Below are 13459 nucleotides of genomic sequence, written 5' to 3' on the forward strand. Positions count from 1 at the left end.
TGCCGATATGTAATTATATCTGACCATACGAACGTGAATAAACCACCTCTAGCAATGTGCTATCTACCTATCGTATCGTAAAGTATCGTATCGTAGAGTATCGGTTACATCGGTTGTCATTCATGTTGCGGTGATGAGACTGGAGTTAAGATATATAAAATAGTATCTATAGCGAGAACAAGTGATGTTCTGCGTAAACTGTTACGTAAGTTCCAATAGATAGGATTTATTTTAAATACTCCAATTCTCGTAGAATTTATAATCTTACGGCTTACAATGTTTCGTGTTTACGCTATAACAAAATCTGATAGAACGACTACATGGAATTGAATCGTTTTTGAATATTTGTTTTTTTTTAATAAGATTGAAGTAGAAAGTATCATGTGGTCCATGTGATGGAAAATGGTCACTGCTGTCCATGGACATCTGTAACCAACTTCATATACAACAGTGGTTCTGAAGCCGGCAGCAGATGTGTTGGTGCTTCCGTGGCTAAAGATAATCGCGTCATAAATATAAGTCAGCCCGCATCCATAGTTAAAATAGCCAATTTTGGAACATCATTTCAAAGTAAGTTCTATTGGTTTTTTTAGTCTTTAAAAAGAGCAATTCCCGAAAACTATGTACTAATATGTACTACGTAACTACTGAACAATGACGTCATTCAAAATAAAAAAAAAATATATCTTAAAGTTTTATAGGAATTTACATAAGATTTTATTCCTAAAACATCCACGAATTAAAAAAGTATTCTTACATAAGCTATAGGTATTAGTAATAGGCATTAGTAGTCTACATTACACTAATGAAATTAACGAAATTCTATTCCAAACTTCATTAAGAGCACCAAACTAAAAATAAATAAGTCAGCGAACCTGCGATTTTCTTGTGCCTAGCTTGTGAATAAAGATAGAAACGAATAAATGTAATTAAACTTAATTACGCTTCTATCTTAGATAAGTTCTTTAAAAATAGGACCTATTAAGTATTACGTGGTGACGTAAGTGTAGGTGGCAAGGTTACCAAAACGCCCGCCTAAGTGTCTAAAGGTCAAGAGTAGTCCGAATTTTGGTAGGACTTCTAACATCACCATTGACGAATTATTCGCACTCATCTTAAAATCTAAATTAAAACTGAAATAGAATTCTACTAAAGGAATAATTGAATATCAGCGTAACTAACATTATTTGTAGAAATTATATAAAATATATTTATAATATATTATTCGACACTTTGATGTCAGTAGCTCATTCAGTGCTTCTCAACTTGATAAGCGAGTCTTGCATCTAAATCATTCAGTCAAATAAAACTCAATAAAACCGTAAATAAACGGGACTAAATGTGTTAGTCGGCAACTAGGAAGCGATTTATCACAGAAAAATTAATTTAACAATAATCTGTAACATTAGCAATACATTTACCCCGAGCGAAAGATGAATGGAACACGATTAGGTCATTCAGAACGTAAACAAATCTTAAATCAGTTTTAATGGATGGGGCAAGTGCAAAACCCAGTTTCTCGCTATAAGGTCACGCACTTGGATTTCCTTCTGGCGTTGAGTTTCCCAACCTTTCTATTGTTGAGGATTATCAATAATATTTTCATGCCCATCTACATGTCTATATTTTTTCATTTTTCATTAAAAGAGGCATTAGCTTAACGATTTTATATGTTTAAATTCCAAGGGTATACAAATAAATTGCAAACAAATAAAAAACATTTTATAAAGAAAGAATATATAATAGAAGGAATGAAATGGTAGTCATGATTTTTTTTTAAATAAAAGCGACCGATAATATCGTTTTTCAAGGGTACTGATAACCAATAAATTTTGATTTTTCGTTTGAAAATGGATGATATACTGCCCCCTTGAAATTTGCACACCTCCTAGGGGTGCACACTAGTTGAGAACTACTGTCCTAGCGCAACAAGGACATCACAAGCAGATATCAAGTGGATCAATAACAAACTTATCGCATTGTATGACATCTCTAGGCCGAAGAAGGAATCTGAAATTAGCGCTTACCTTGATTATTTCAAATATTTATTTCCGTCTAGCGAATATTAAAATTGCACCTACCTATTTGTCAAGTAAACATCGTAAATTTAGACACTTTGAAGTCATATGAACGTTTAGTAGTATTATAAACACATATGTGTTTTATGGAAAATTTCTTTATAACGTTATTAAAAAACAATTTCAATGTCTTTGAGACTATTTTTTACTTTTATCAGCTGTCGCATAATCTTCATAAGATTCTCAGTTACGAGAAATGAGGAAAGATTTTTATTTACTTTTGATTAGTTATAGGATAAAGTGGAAATGTAGTTTTCATAAAAGATTTATTGTATTTAACATTATAGAAAACATTATTATAAAGCATTTTAGGGATCCTCCCAAGAAACAGTGATTTGGACTCTATGTTTTATCATTAAAATTTTTATCTTTTAGAGCTGTTTTTTTGAGAAAAACAGAAACAAACGTTACAAACGACAGAAAGAAAGTAGCGTACTACTTAATTGGGTTTAACAAACGGGAACTTGCAGGTGTTGGGTCAGCGACCCCACTAAGTACACCTTCACCACAGTAAACACCCTATAAATAGAAATAACAACTCCACAATCGATCACACTCCAGGACAATCCAATTTTATTAACTTGTAAGAGTGTTCAATGTAATGTTAAGTCATTGTGCTGAGCGAATTTATCTCGAATGAGTACCTATTAATGTTTAACTCCTTTATGATTGGCAATCTTGAACTGGTGAGTACTCTTCAAAGTTCAAAAAGGAATAAGTCATTCCAATATTGATTCGAATTTTAAAATTTGCCTACCTTAATATATTTGTTTGAAAAGAAAAATGTGTTCAATTCGTAAGGTTTATTGATACGCGATATATTTTTTTCTACGTCTTTTTTCATACAAAATTTAACGAATCTTGAAGCTTTGCAGTGGAAGAAGCCCGTATAGTTTCTATACATGTACGTTAGAATTTCACACTTATTAAAAAAAAAAGTAATAAATGATTATTTTATGTAAGTATTATTCAATTAATATGAGAACAATTAGAGAAAAATTAGTTTATTACGACTTACTGTTTTGGACATGGAAATCTTACAAAATGGAAAGGAAAGATGGGTTAAGTATTTACACGTTTGCAAATAGGACATCGGAAGAATCCACTCGACGGCTCACGGAACTTTTCAATGGTCGGAAATCGTTGATGAATTCTGGGTCAAATAAGATATCGCAAATAAGTTTTCCGGCGCCACATTAACCATTTAAATGCTATAAATATAATTAAATTACTCATTTTTGCAGCGCGCACCACAGATTAGTCTGCGTCGCTCGGCATAAAGCGTTTTATTAGAGTTGAAGTAATTTTAAAAGAGTATGCGGTTACGTAAATGAATTTTATTAATTTTCATGCCGTCTCCGTTCCCAAAATAAAATATTGGTGAACTGAAACACGCCTGATAAACGCAACAGAGATATGCATCATGAGTTGAGAATTACCATTATTACACGTATTACACAAAGTTTCTTTATTTTTCTTTTTTATAACATTGATGTGACAAACAAACTTGTAGTGTAAAACAGTCTTTACCTCCCACGCACATCTATAATCGACTCGATATACAACAATGGTTCTACCTTTAGCCGATCAGATATATATCTTAGCGCTCCTAAGGGCTAAAATGGTCGCCTCATATATAAGTCAGCCGACATTCTTCAGACTAAAAACATAAAGACTAAAAAGTATACTAGTTCCTTTAATATATTATTTTTATGATCAAATTATATAAGTAAACCTTGGACCTCGTTATTGTGTAAATATCACTGAATTACGCAGAAGCGTATCGGTGTTCCATAAAAATATATTTTCCGATCAGTTGTTTGTTTTCTTTAGCAAACAACAAATGATCGGAAAATTTGGAGCGAGTGTAACTTGACCGGTATTTAATCGATTTTGATGAAAAGTATAATTGTTTGTGCCATAAGTATGACGCACACTACATCGGTTCGTCGCTAGCCGCCCGGTCAATTGCCACCATTACACATATCTATACTAATATTATAAAGAGGAAAACTTTGTTTGTTTGTTTGATTGTAATGAATAGGCTTAAAAACTACTGGACCGATTTTTAAAAATTCTTTCACCATTCGAAAGTATCTTTGTTTATATTGTGTGAAATAAATGATAAATGAATGAATGAAAGCTACATTATTCACGAGTAACATAGGCTATATTTTATATGCAATATATTTCATAAAAAGATTTTAAGGCGGTACAAAGTTTGCCGGGTCAGCTAGTCTGCAATAAAAGTATGATCACATTCACAAATAGTGTCCGGAGAGTGTCTGCGGTACAATGGATGATACCAGGAAACAACTTTGGCAAAAAAGACCTCTTGGTAATTCGATATTGCTGCACCACTACCACACCTACGTGTGAATACATCAAGTTACCTCGTATAAGTGACTAGTAGTGATTATCTTTAATTATTTGGATTACTTGCATATCTTTTTATTTCTACAAGAAAAATGGATCTTATAATATGACCCCTTACCCCGCTTATTCTTTCATGTAGATTGAACTATAAACTTAAATTTTAGATCAGGCTCACGGATCAATGCTAACACAGTAAGGCCCGGTGTACCGTACGTGCATCTTTACAGCGTGACAGATCAATCATTGAGCTTCCGCGTGTATAATCTCGAATTTAGAACACTGGATCGTTATAAAACTCATGGCCATAAATCTATTTGTGTACACATTAAATCTATGCCATATTAATAAGTTTTAGGAGGCGAGATTTTTTTATAATATAGGAGTAGCAGACGAGAATACAGTCCACTTGATGTTAAGTGGCTATTGTCGCCTATGGACATCTGTAATCCAGTGAGGATTGGATATTCCTACCTGAGATCGGCCACAGATGCGCCGCTAACCCTGAAAACTAAGAATGTCTCGGAAAAGTATGTCTCCCTTACCTCACCTTCAAACCAGAACACATCAGTGCTTAACGTTACTATTATGAGGCAGAAATCGGTGTAGCATTGGTGCCGCCGGAGTCGAACCAGAAACGGTTCTACCACTTTCATTATAGTATTAATGGTTGACAGATTTTCAGTAATTCCTTAAAGAGGATTAATTTATTTTTAATATCTGCCTCACTATTTTCTTATAGTGGTCATAATTTAAGACAGAAATAAATGTGACAATTGTGCCACAAACGGATCACAGGAGATAATACGTCTCCTTATTTTCCTTGTAAATATAAGTCCTTTATCCGGTCCCTTGTTTAAAAGGTTTTATTATACTTTTCGGTTTTATTTGTTCACGAAAAAATGGGACAAACTGTTGCGGCTTAGGTGTTTGGATTGAGAGGAACCAGGTCGAAGGTGAATGTTCCAAGCAGACATAAAACTTTGTAAGTAAATCATAATAATTTTGTTTGAAGTACGAGTTAAGCCGTGATTTTATCACTCGAAAATTAAGGTAAAAAGGCAACGTCCTTTTATTCGTATTAAAGTAAGTGACAAAAACAAAGGACTTAATCCAATTACTGAGTTTAATCATTTCTAAAATAAGTTATAAAAAATTAGGAAACATTATATAACATTAGCCTTTGATTTTTAAAATACCTAAGTCAATATTTTCTCATCTTTATTTGACTTTATTCTTCACATGCAGGTAATATTTTGCATATATTATTTACAAAGGGCATCACATCTTAATTCCTTCACTGTTGTACCTACTCATGATTTGTGTTTGTGAGCGCCACGGGCAAGAGATATCAATTTAAATCCCCTAAAACCTATGTAGGAAGATATAAAATAACTACATATATAGGTAGGTATTAATTTTTGAGATTTTGTATGGGCTACAAAGTAGGTTCAAGTATTCATGAAGTGAATTGGTTTTAAGTTTGTGGTAACGCTTTTATCTACACTAATATTATAAAGAGGATAACTTTGTTTGTTTGTTTAGTTGTAATGAATAGGCTCAAAAAATACTGGACCGGTTTTAAAAATTCTTTCACCATTCGAAAGCTACATTATCTACGAGTAAAAAAAGGCTATATTTTAGATTAAATATATTTGATAAATAGATTTTGAGGCGGTACAAAGTTTGCCCGGTCAGCTAGTTGAACATATTTTTTATTAATTTTTACATTCTTTTTATGTACCTAATCGTGATCTGCAACTTCTCTGCCTAGAGGTCCGTGCCCCTAACACCTGTTTTCTGCAGCCGACCCATAAATACGATGCTCACTTAAATTTAAGTGAACTTATCAATCAAAAGGCGAATATAAAATGAAACATTATTATATTTTACGAGTTTTATGGCTTTTCGACTCTACACATAATACGACGACCATAAAAAACGAGTAGCCACTGAGCTTGCATATTTCAATAAATATAGCTAAGCAAATATTTTCTTAGAATTTGCAATTTTCAGTAAACACTTCGAAATATACGCACAATCACAAATGCAGAGTCACTGGAGGTCAAAGGTCGCTAACTCGGCGCGGAGGCTCGAGAATCGTCACTCGCGGACTTAAAACCTAAAAAAAACACGAAATGACAAACAGTGGTTATTTTCATTGTAAATGTGGTCCTGGAAAATGCGTTTAGAAGGTTGTAGAATTTTCTATGATACTCCCAGGTACCACAGCTACAGCTATTTCTATCTTATAAGAGCAGTGTTTAACTGTTATATTCCGCTTTAAAGGATGTGGTGTGTAAGGACTAAATTGGAACGTTTCGTATGTCTACAAAGAGTTTCATCTTAATTATTTGACTTAGGGGTACGACGCATCCGTGGCCGACCTTAGATAGAGCTAGGGCTCTTATATTACTATGCTCGTTTGCTATTTTTTATATTATAAGAAGTGTCTAAAGACCAACAGCGTCGTTCAGGCTAGCTGTAATTGTAATTGAAAAGACCCTTTACTCCTTCCTAGCACGGAGATAAATAATTATGATGGTGGTGCTACCGTATTCAAATCACAAAGAGTTTTTTATATAGCAACAGAACTAAAATAGATAGAACTAAGCTGTTTTTATCTGTACTGAGCCACTCAATAACTGAATCTCGCCTTGCTCATAAATAGGCGTTAATAGTGCCACGTGGAGATCATAAATTTGATAGGATCCAAATGCATTTGTGATTATGTTGAATCTATTGGCACAGAGCTTTAGAAGGCCGCGTATAAAAAGAGTGCAGCGGTTACACCTGCTATTGTATTTCTGTTGATTTTAAGTTCATATATAAATTATTCAATATTTTATGTTCCTAAATATACGCCAAAAAATCGGTGCAAGAGTCTCTCGCTATGATTAAAACTCTCCCTACTTTGAAATATGCGTTTCGAACATACTATGAATTCCAGTAAAACAAATGTACAACCCCCATTAGGCCAATGTGCGACAGATGACGGAATGAAATCTATGGCTACCTACATACCTGCCTAGTCTAGTGCTACCTTCTTATCCAACTATGTAATAATCCTAAGAAAGTAAGCTACATTATTACGTGGATGCACTTGCATCGACAATAGGTACACCTTACTCCTTTTTTTACGAGGGGGAAACCTTCAAAAGGTACCCGACGTTATGGGAGTGACGCCGGGTTATGTAGGACTTTTACCGCTAAAACCCCCCCGGTGGCCGTCCTCGGCGCTATGTAGAGGACTCCGGGATCTCCAAAGGAACGCAACCGGAGTCCTCTTAGCGCATAGCCCCGTCGGGCTCCGCCCTGGTGAGCTTGTCGCTCGCCACACCGTCTGGTGTGTACAACAGTATGCGACCACACATACAGCCGTCCTTCCCGGGGTCGCTGACGGGCGGTTCGAGCTCCTACTCTTGCCACCCGCAACCCCGGAAGCCCGCTTTTAGTCGCCTCTTACGACAGGCAGGAGATACCGTAGTCTTATTCTACTCCCAGAACTACAGGGACGAGGTACACCTTACTCCTATAGGTAATAAACCGGCGATAAAGTGCCGAAGTAAGTAGTAAGATTACCGAAGTTAACACGATGATGAAGCCATTAAATTACTTAAACAGCTGACAATTCTGTCAGACGTTTAATGGCTGTCATGGTGTAATTTTCGCGGAACAATGCCGACATGCGCAGTTAAGACGCGAAATCGAAGAAAAAGTGCGAAGAAATATCGTTTCATACGTAAACGATCTAAAAACTACATTTTTTAAATATTTTTCAAACACGAAAATAATTGACAGTGACAATTGTCAAAAGGTTGCATTTTCTTGTTAGGAGCGAGTAATCTTTACCAATCTATGATCAATGCATATAATTTGTAGGTTTGTATTTTTTTTCCTTTCTACAAATTAAAAATTATAAGCTCGTAGAAATATTGTATTAATTCTGTGGATACGACAGAATTGACCCAAAAGGGATGTAAAATTATGATATCCCAAAACACTTAACAATTTTACTACCCAATTCTGTATTTGATTCGCATCCCTAATTCTATCGTGTCCTACATGACATTTCCTCTAAGCTTTGTTCAAAGGGTCCGGGTCAACGACCGAGATCGAATGTGCGAAATTAATTCGCACAGTATGTCCACAAAACTTAAATGTTTCTCTAATAAGTCAATTATAGATATAAATGCTAACAGTACAACTGTAACTAATACTAATATTATGTTTTTCTATAGTAAAACCATAGATAAGTAAAGATGACTCACTCCTAACAAGAAAATGTACCCAGTTTTGTGAATTGAAATAGTTTCGTAAAAAAGTTTTGCCACGTCTCCATGCTAAAATGTCCCTAAAATATTTGAAATTATTATTATAAATTATTTATTTATTATGTAAATTACGCACTATTACTTATTTATTCGTAAATTTTCTCTAAAAATGTTTTTATTTGTCAAGAATTCAAAAAAAGAACTTACTATATTAAGCCGTTTGTGGCTTCATTCAATTTCAAGGCGGCGAAGTATCTTTACTAATCTATGAGTAAAACATTAAAAATAGTAGATAGCTTTATATTTTAATCTTCGGCAGGATAAACTTTAAATAATTTATACATTCGCTGTTTTTTTGGGAAACAAGATCCACTATTATAGTAGCAAAACTAAATATAAGAGTACATTGTGGATTTAAAATCAAAAATTTATTACTTTTAATAGTAAATTCGTATAGTTTAAACAAATGATAGCGGTTTGGTGCAAATGGCACCCAAACGCATTTTTCGCTTGTTTTCAGGCCACAAAATCTATAGAATGGAACTCTAATAAACTCTAGATCCCTAATATCCTAATGGAGCCTGTAATTGCAATTTCCAGGGATGATTGTGGGCGACCTGCGGCTAACCGGCTATCTCCTGAAATTACGTACTTTGAAAGCGTTTAATGATTAAATAAATAATAGGTGGGGTGATCACGTATGCCAAATAGCCTTAGAGCATGTATCAACTGCGCATTCTTTGTTAGATCCTTTTTTCTTAAACCTCGTGTAAGTAAATAATTTTGGCAACCTGTGTCAATTTATTGTTTATGTCATTTATTGACAGTCTTTGCGTTGAGAAATTTGTAAGTCAAACAGTTTTCGTCTTATTTACGTAAAACTTTTCAATGCGTTAACAAAGATGTACTCAAAGGCAATAACTACTTTTAAGGGATGCAACGACAAATTGATACCTCGATAGACGCTGCTTTGAGGAAACCGGAAAATGAAGAACAGTTCTACACGGCCAGCGTAAATTTTCTACAAAAGCGCCTGCAAGAAAAGAAATGCAATCCATCATCTTCAACAAAACCGCGTCACATTTCGCACAGTTGTTGTAATCTGAATAGCACATCAGGCGCTTTATGTGAGGCTAGAGTTCCCAATGTTCAATCAAACATAAATTCCAGTTCAGTGAACGAAAGAGAACCATCACTGTCAATGCACCAAATCCTTCCATTCCCGAAGTCAAGTAAAGAGAGCTTCTTTAGAAGATTGATGAACACTTTCCGTAAGAATAAGAAACACATAGATATATCCGAGATAATTAGTTCAGATGATAATAGGATTTCAAAAAGTATGTCTAATTTTAAATTCGCGCGGTGTGAACGATACAGCAAGGGTCCTTCTTCTAGTTTAGTTGATATATCGGAAGAACAATCAATTGAAAGTATAAAGGCGCAAAGTTCGAACGCCGAACGGTGTAACCTCAAAAAAGTTGACTCACATGCAATAAATAAAATTGTAAATAACAAATAATATTATTATTGTTTTATTACTATGTTTTAAAATCAAGATACGTACGTGTACGTGAATTATTTAATGTGGTAATGTTTATTGTGTACTCACATATAAATATATAACTATCTAGATATTTATGTTATTATTTGCTTTGTATAGGTAAGCTTTACTTTATTAATAATATTATCTATAGATGACATTCTGGTCATGATCACAATCAAATGACGGTGAGTAGAAACTCACCGTCATTTGATTGTCCTGAAGTAAGCTGCTAGAGAATGATTCCGTCCTTAAGTTCACCTTACCTTTTATACATTCTTCAGGTTAGATTTATTATACTTAAATAAATAACACGGAATTTAGTCAATTATCTATGAAGAGTTCTAAGCATTAAGCGTCTTGTTACGCTCCAGATATTATTTGTCTTGTGAAATATCACAACTAAACAATAATATGGGCATTGCCCTTAATTTGTAGGTCAAATGCGAAGATTTAGCCGGATTGTAATAAACCTAATCTTTGTAAAGTCACGTTTACGATGTCATTAAGAATGATATTTCAGACGGCGTAAAGGAAACAATGTAACCGTTTAGGGTTTATTTACATGTCCATGCAGCGTGCCACACAAAACGTATTTTTCTATACCACGTACCTATATTAAACTATTTATATACCCATGCGCAAATACTGTCAAAGTAGTTTAGGAATAGAAAATTACGTAATTGTCTGCCACAAGCCGTGTCTGACACGTTCAAAGTCTAGATATGAACGGGGCCTAATGTATTAGATGTGAATGTTGCCTTACTTTTGACAACGTGTTTTAAATATTAATTTTAAGAATATTAAAAATTAAAATTATTTCAATCTTTTCAACACGCCAAATTTTTGCCTAATTTAGAAAGGCGTAAACCTAGAAGAGGACTTTTACTTGGAGAAACACTGCCCTAGGTAAGTCTAAATTCTAACCCATCTCTACCTTGTTAACTCTACGTGACCAATAGTGTATATAAACCAATTTTATGTGGCCATATAATTAGCGATTATTTGCTATAGGTATATATACATTTTATTTATAAGCTTTAATCTAGCGATGAACAGTTCGTTCATCCAAGGGGAGAGTGGTCATTTCGTATGCAAATTGTTCCAGTGTCACTTTCTAGGAATATAAATCATGGATTTAGAAATCTGTTCTCGGAGTCTAGAAACTAGTGTAGGCAACTGTATTTGTGAGTAACTGGTATTAAGAACGAATTGTAATATGAATAAAACTTAAATTAAAAAATGGAAGCCGCTATCTTTTTATCCGTAGCTGGTATATTTAAAACAATATATAAATAAATGAGTTCCCAGTACACATGGAAATATAATTAATTAAACTTAAAAATGAAAAATTCAATTTATTGCCTATATTATCAATAGAAAATTACACAGAAATTTACTATTAATAACTTGAGTTCAAGTTTCTTTAGTAAACTCGCTTTCCATAAATAAGTATATCCTTTTCCGAGGCGGCCTTGCTTAGTTCTCAGGGGTGGCGGCGCATCTGTGGCCGACCTCAGATAGGAACATCTAATCCTATCACTAGGTAGGATCCCCATGGATATCTGTAATCAACCCCAGTTGATTATCGATGTCCATGGGCGGCAGTAGCGATTTACCATCAGGTGGACTACATGCTCGTCTACTACTCCTATATTATAAAAAATAAGAAAATGTCTATACGCCCTAGAATCTTACCGAAGATATATTTAATTTGGCCCTAGTCTGGATTGTTCCATAAACGGAGAGGTGAACGATCTGAGGTTAAACACATATTTAACATGGGTCAGTTACGGTATTACTGGTGACGAGGGTTCAAGCCTGTAATTCAAATTGCCTTTAAGTGTTCAGGCTTAATGTAAGTATCTATTATTATAAGGTTACTTTAGGGCTTCCTTTGGGAACTATTTCTCCTTAAGTGTGGCTTTATAATTATTACAAATATGCATGAAAGCAGTTAACATAGTAAGACTCGGCCTCTCATTTACACGAGGGGTCCCAGGTTAAAATCTCAAGAACTTCTGAGTCTAAGAGTCTTTTTTAAATGCTTTTTATAGGCTTTCTAAAGAATGGTTTACTTATTCCAGCAATCGTCAAAACATCATGCACGAAATAAAATAATCGCCCAATAATATTTGTGCAATTTTTAGGGTTCCGTATTTTATATTAAAACATAGTTTTTAATGCGTATTACATTTTATTCCTAACATATTTTTACAGATATAAAAAGTATTTATTTAATACAGGCCATTCATTTACGAGTAAATTAAAATACAAGGTATAAAAATCTATCACAGATTTTTTGACGATTTTTTTCTTATTACTAAACTTAATTACCCTATATTAACATATGTACAAGTAAAACCAATATGACTATATTACTGAGTAAATCCATTACTATGACTACAAATGCCAAGCAAATATTTATATCACTAAATATGTATACTTCTTTATAACAAAGATATTTTAATGCCTACAATTATCAGAAGCTTGTACTGTAGAAAATGCAATTAACAGAGAAAATTACTTAGATAATTGTATTCCTTCGTCTTGTAACTGCCTTACAACTTCAGGGGACAAATCCTCTTCTCTAAACTTGTAGCCACAGGACACCATTTCCTTCGCAACCGTCACGTTCTTCCTCAGGGTATCGAGCCAGGAGGTGTAGGAGTAGTCAGGCCAGATCCCACCATACCTTTCTGGTAAGTACTCTGGATGGATGTGCTTGTGGAGCGACGTGACGTCATACCCGTGGAAGAAGATTCGAGATCGCATAGCACCGGTGAGGAGCGGCTTAAATATATTGTACATCTTGTCGAACATCCAGGAGTGGTTGATGATGTGGATCGCGTGTGTGATGGCGGGGAAACTAGACTGGAAATAAAAAAAAAAAATTATACCTGTCCTTCACAAATTGAGGGGCATGCTTTGAGGTGTAAAGAAGAAAATACTTTTTTGATAATGATGATTATTCTACAAAATAAATAAAGATACGTCGAGCGAGGACTTCCAATGTCATCTGTATCATTTACTGTCAAAATATGGAAACCTCGCGTCGCGCTGAGTGTCAGTGTGGTATGAAAATAGGTGGAAATTATAACGCGTCTGCAACATGTTCGCGCCTGACGTCTTCTCTATCTGACCTACGCATTATTCGGTTCTAATTGATCCTAAATGTCCTTACATTTAAGTAC

General features: G+C 34.4%; 1 protein-coding gene across 1 annotated transcript in view; it reads right to left on the reverse strand.

Moving 5' to 3' along the window:
- Positions 1 to 12442: 12442 nt before the first annotated feature.
- The window catches only part of LOC140748153 (alpha-tocopherol transfer protein), a 33492-nt gene continuing 32475 nt past the window's right edge, over positions 12443 to 13459 (reverse strand). The window contains exon 6 of the mRNA XM_073080886.1: positions 12443 to 13139. Coding sequence (XP_072936987.1) covers positions 12789 to 13139 — 351 coding nt within the window. The 3' untranslated portion in view covers positions 12443 to 12788. The remainder of the gene's footprint in view (positions 13140 to 13459) is intronic.

This window comes from Epargyreus clarus, unplaced genomic scaffold, assembly GCF_041222505.1.
Source record: "Epargyreus clarus isolate Ecla_fem2 unplaced genomic scaffold, WU_Ecla_fem_2.2 ptg000015l, whole genome shotgun sequence".
Lineage (NCBI taxonomy): Eukaryota > Metazoa > Arthropoda > Insecta > Lepidoptera > Hesperiidae > Epargyreus > Epargyreus clarus.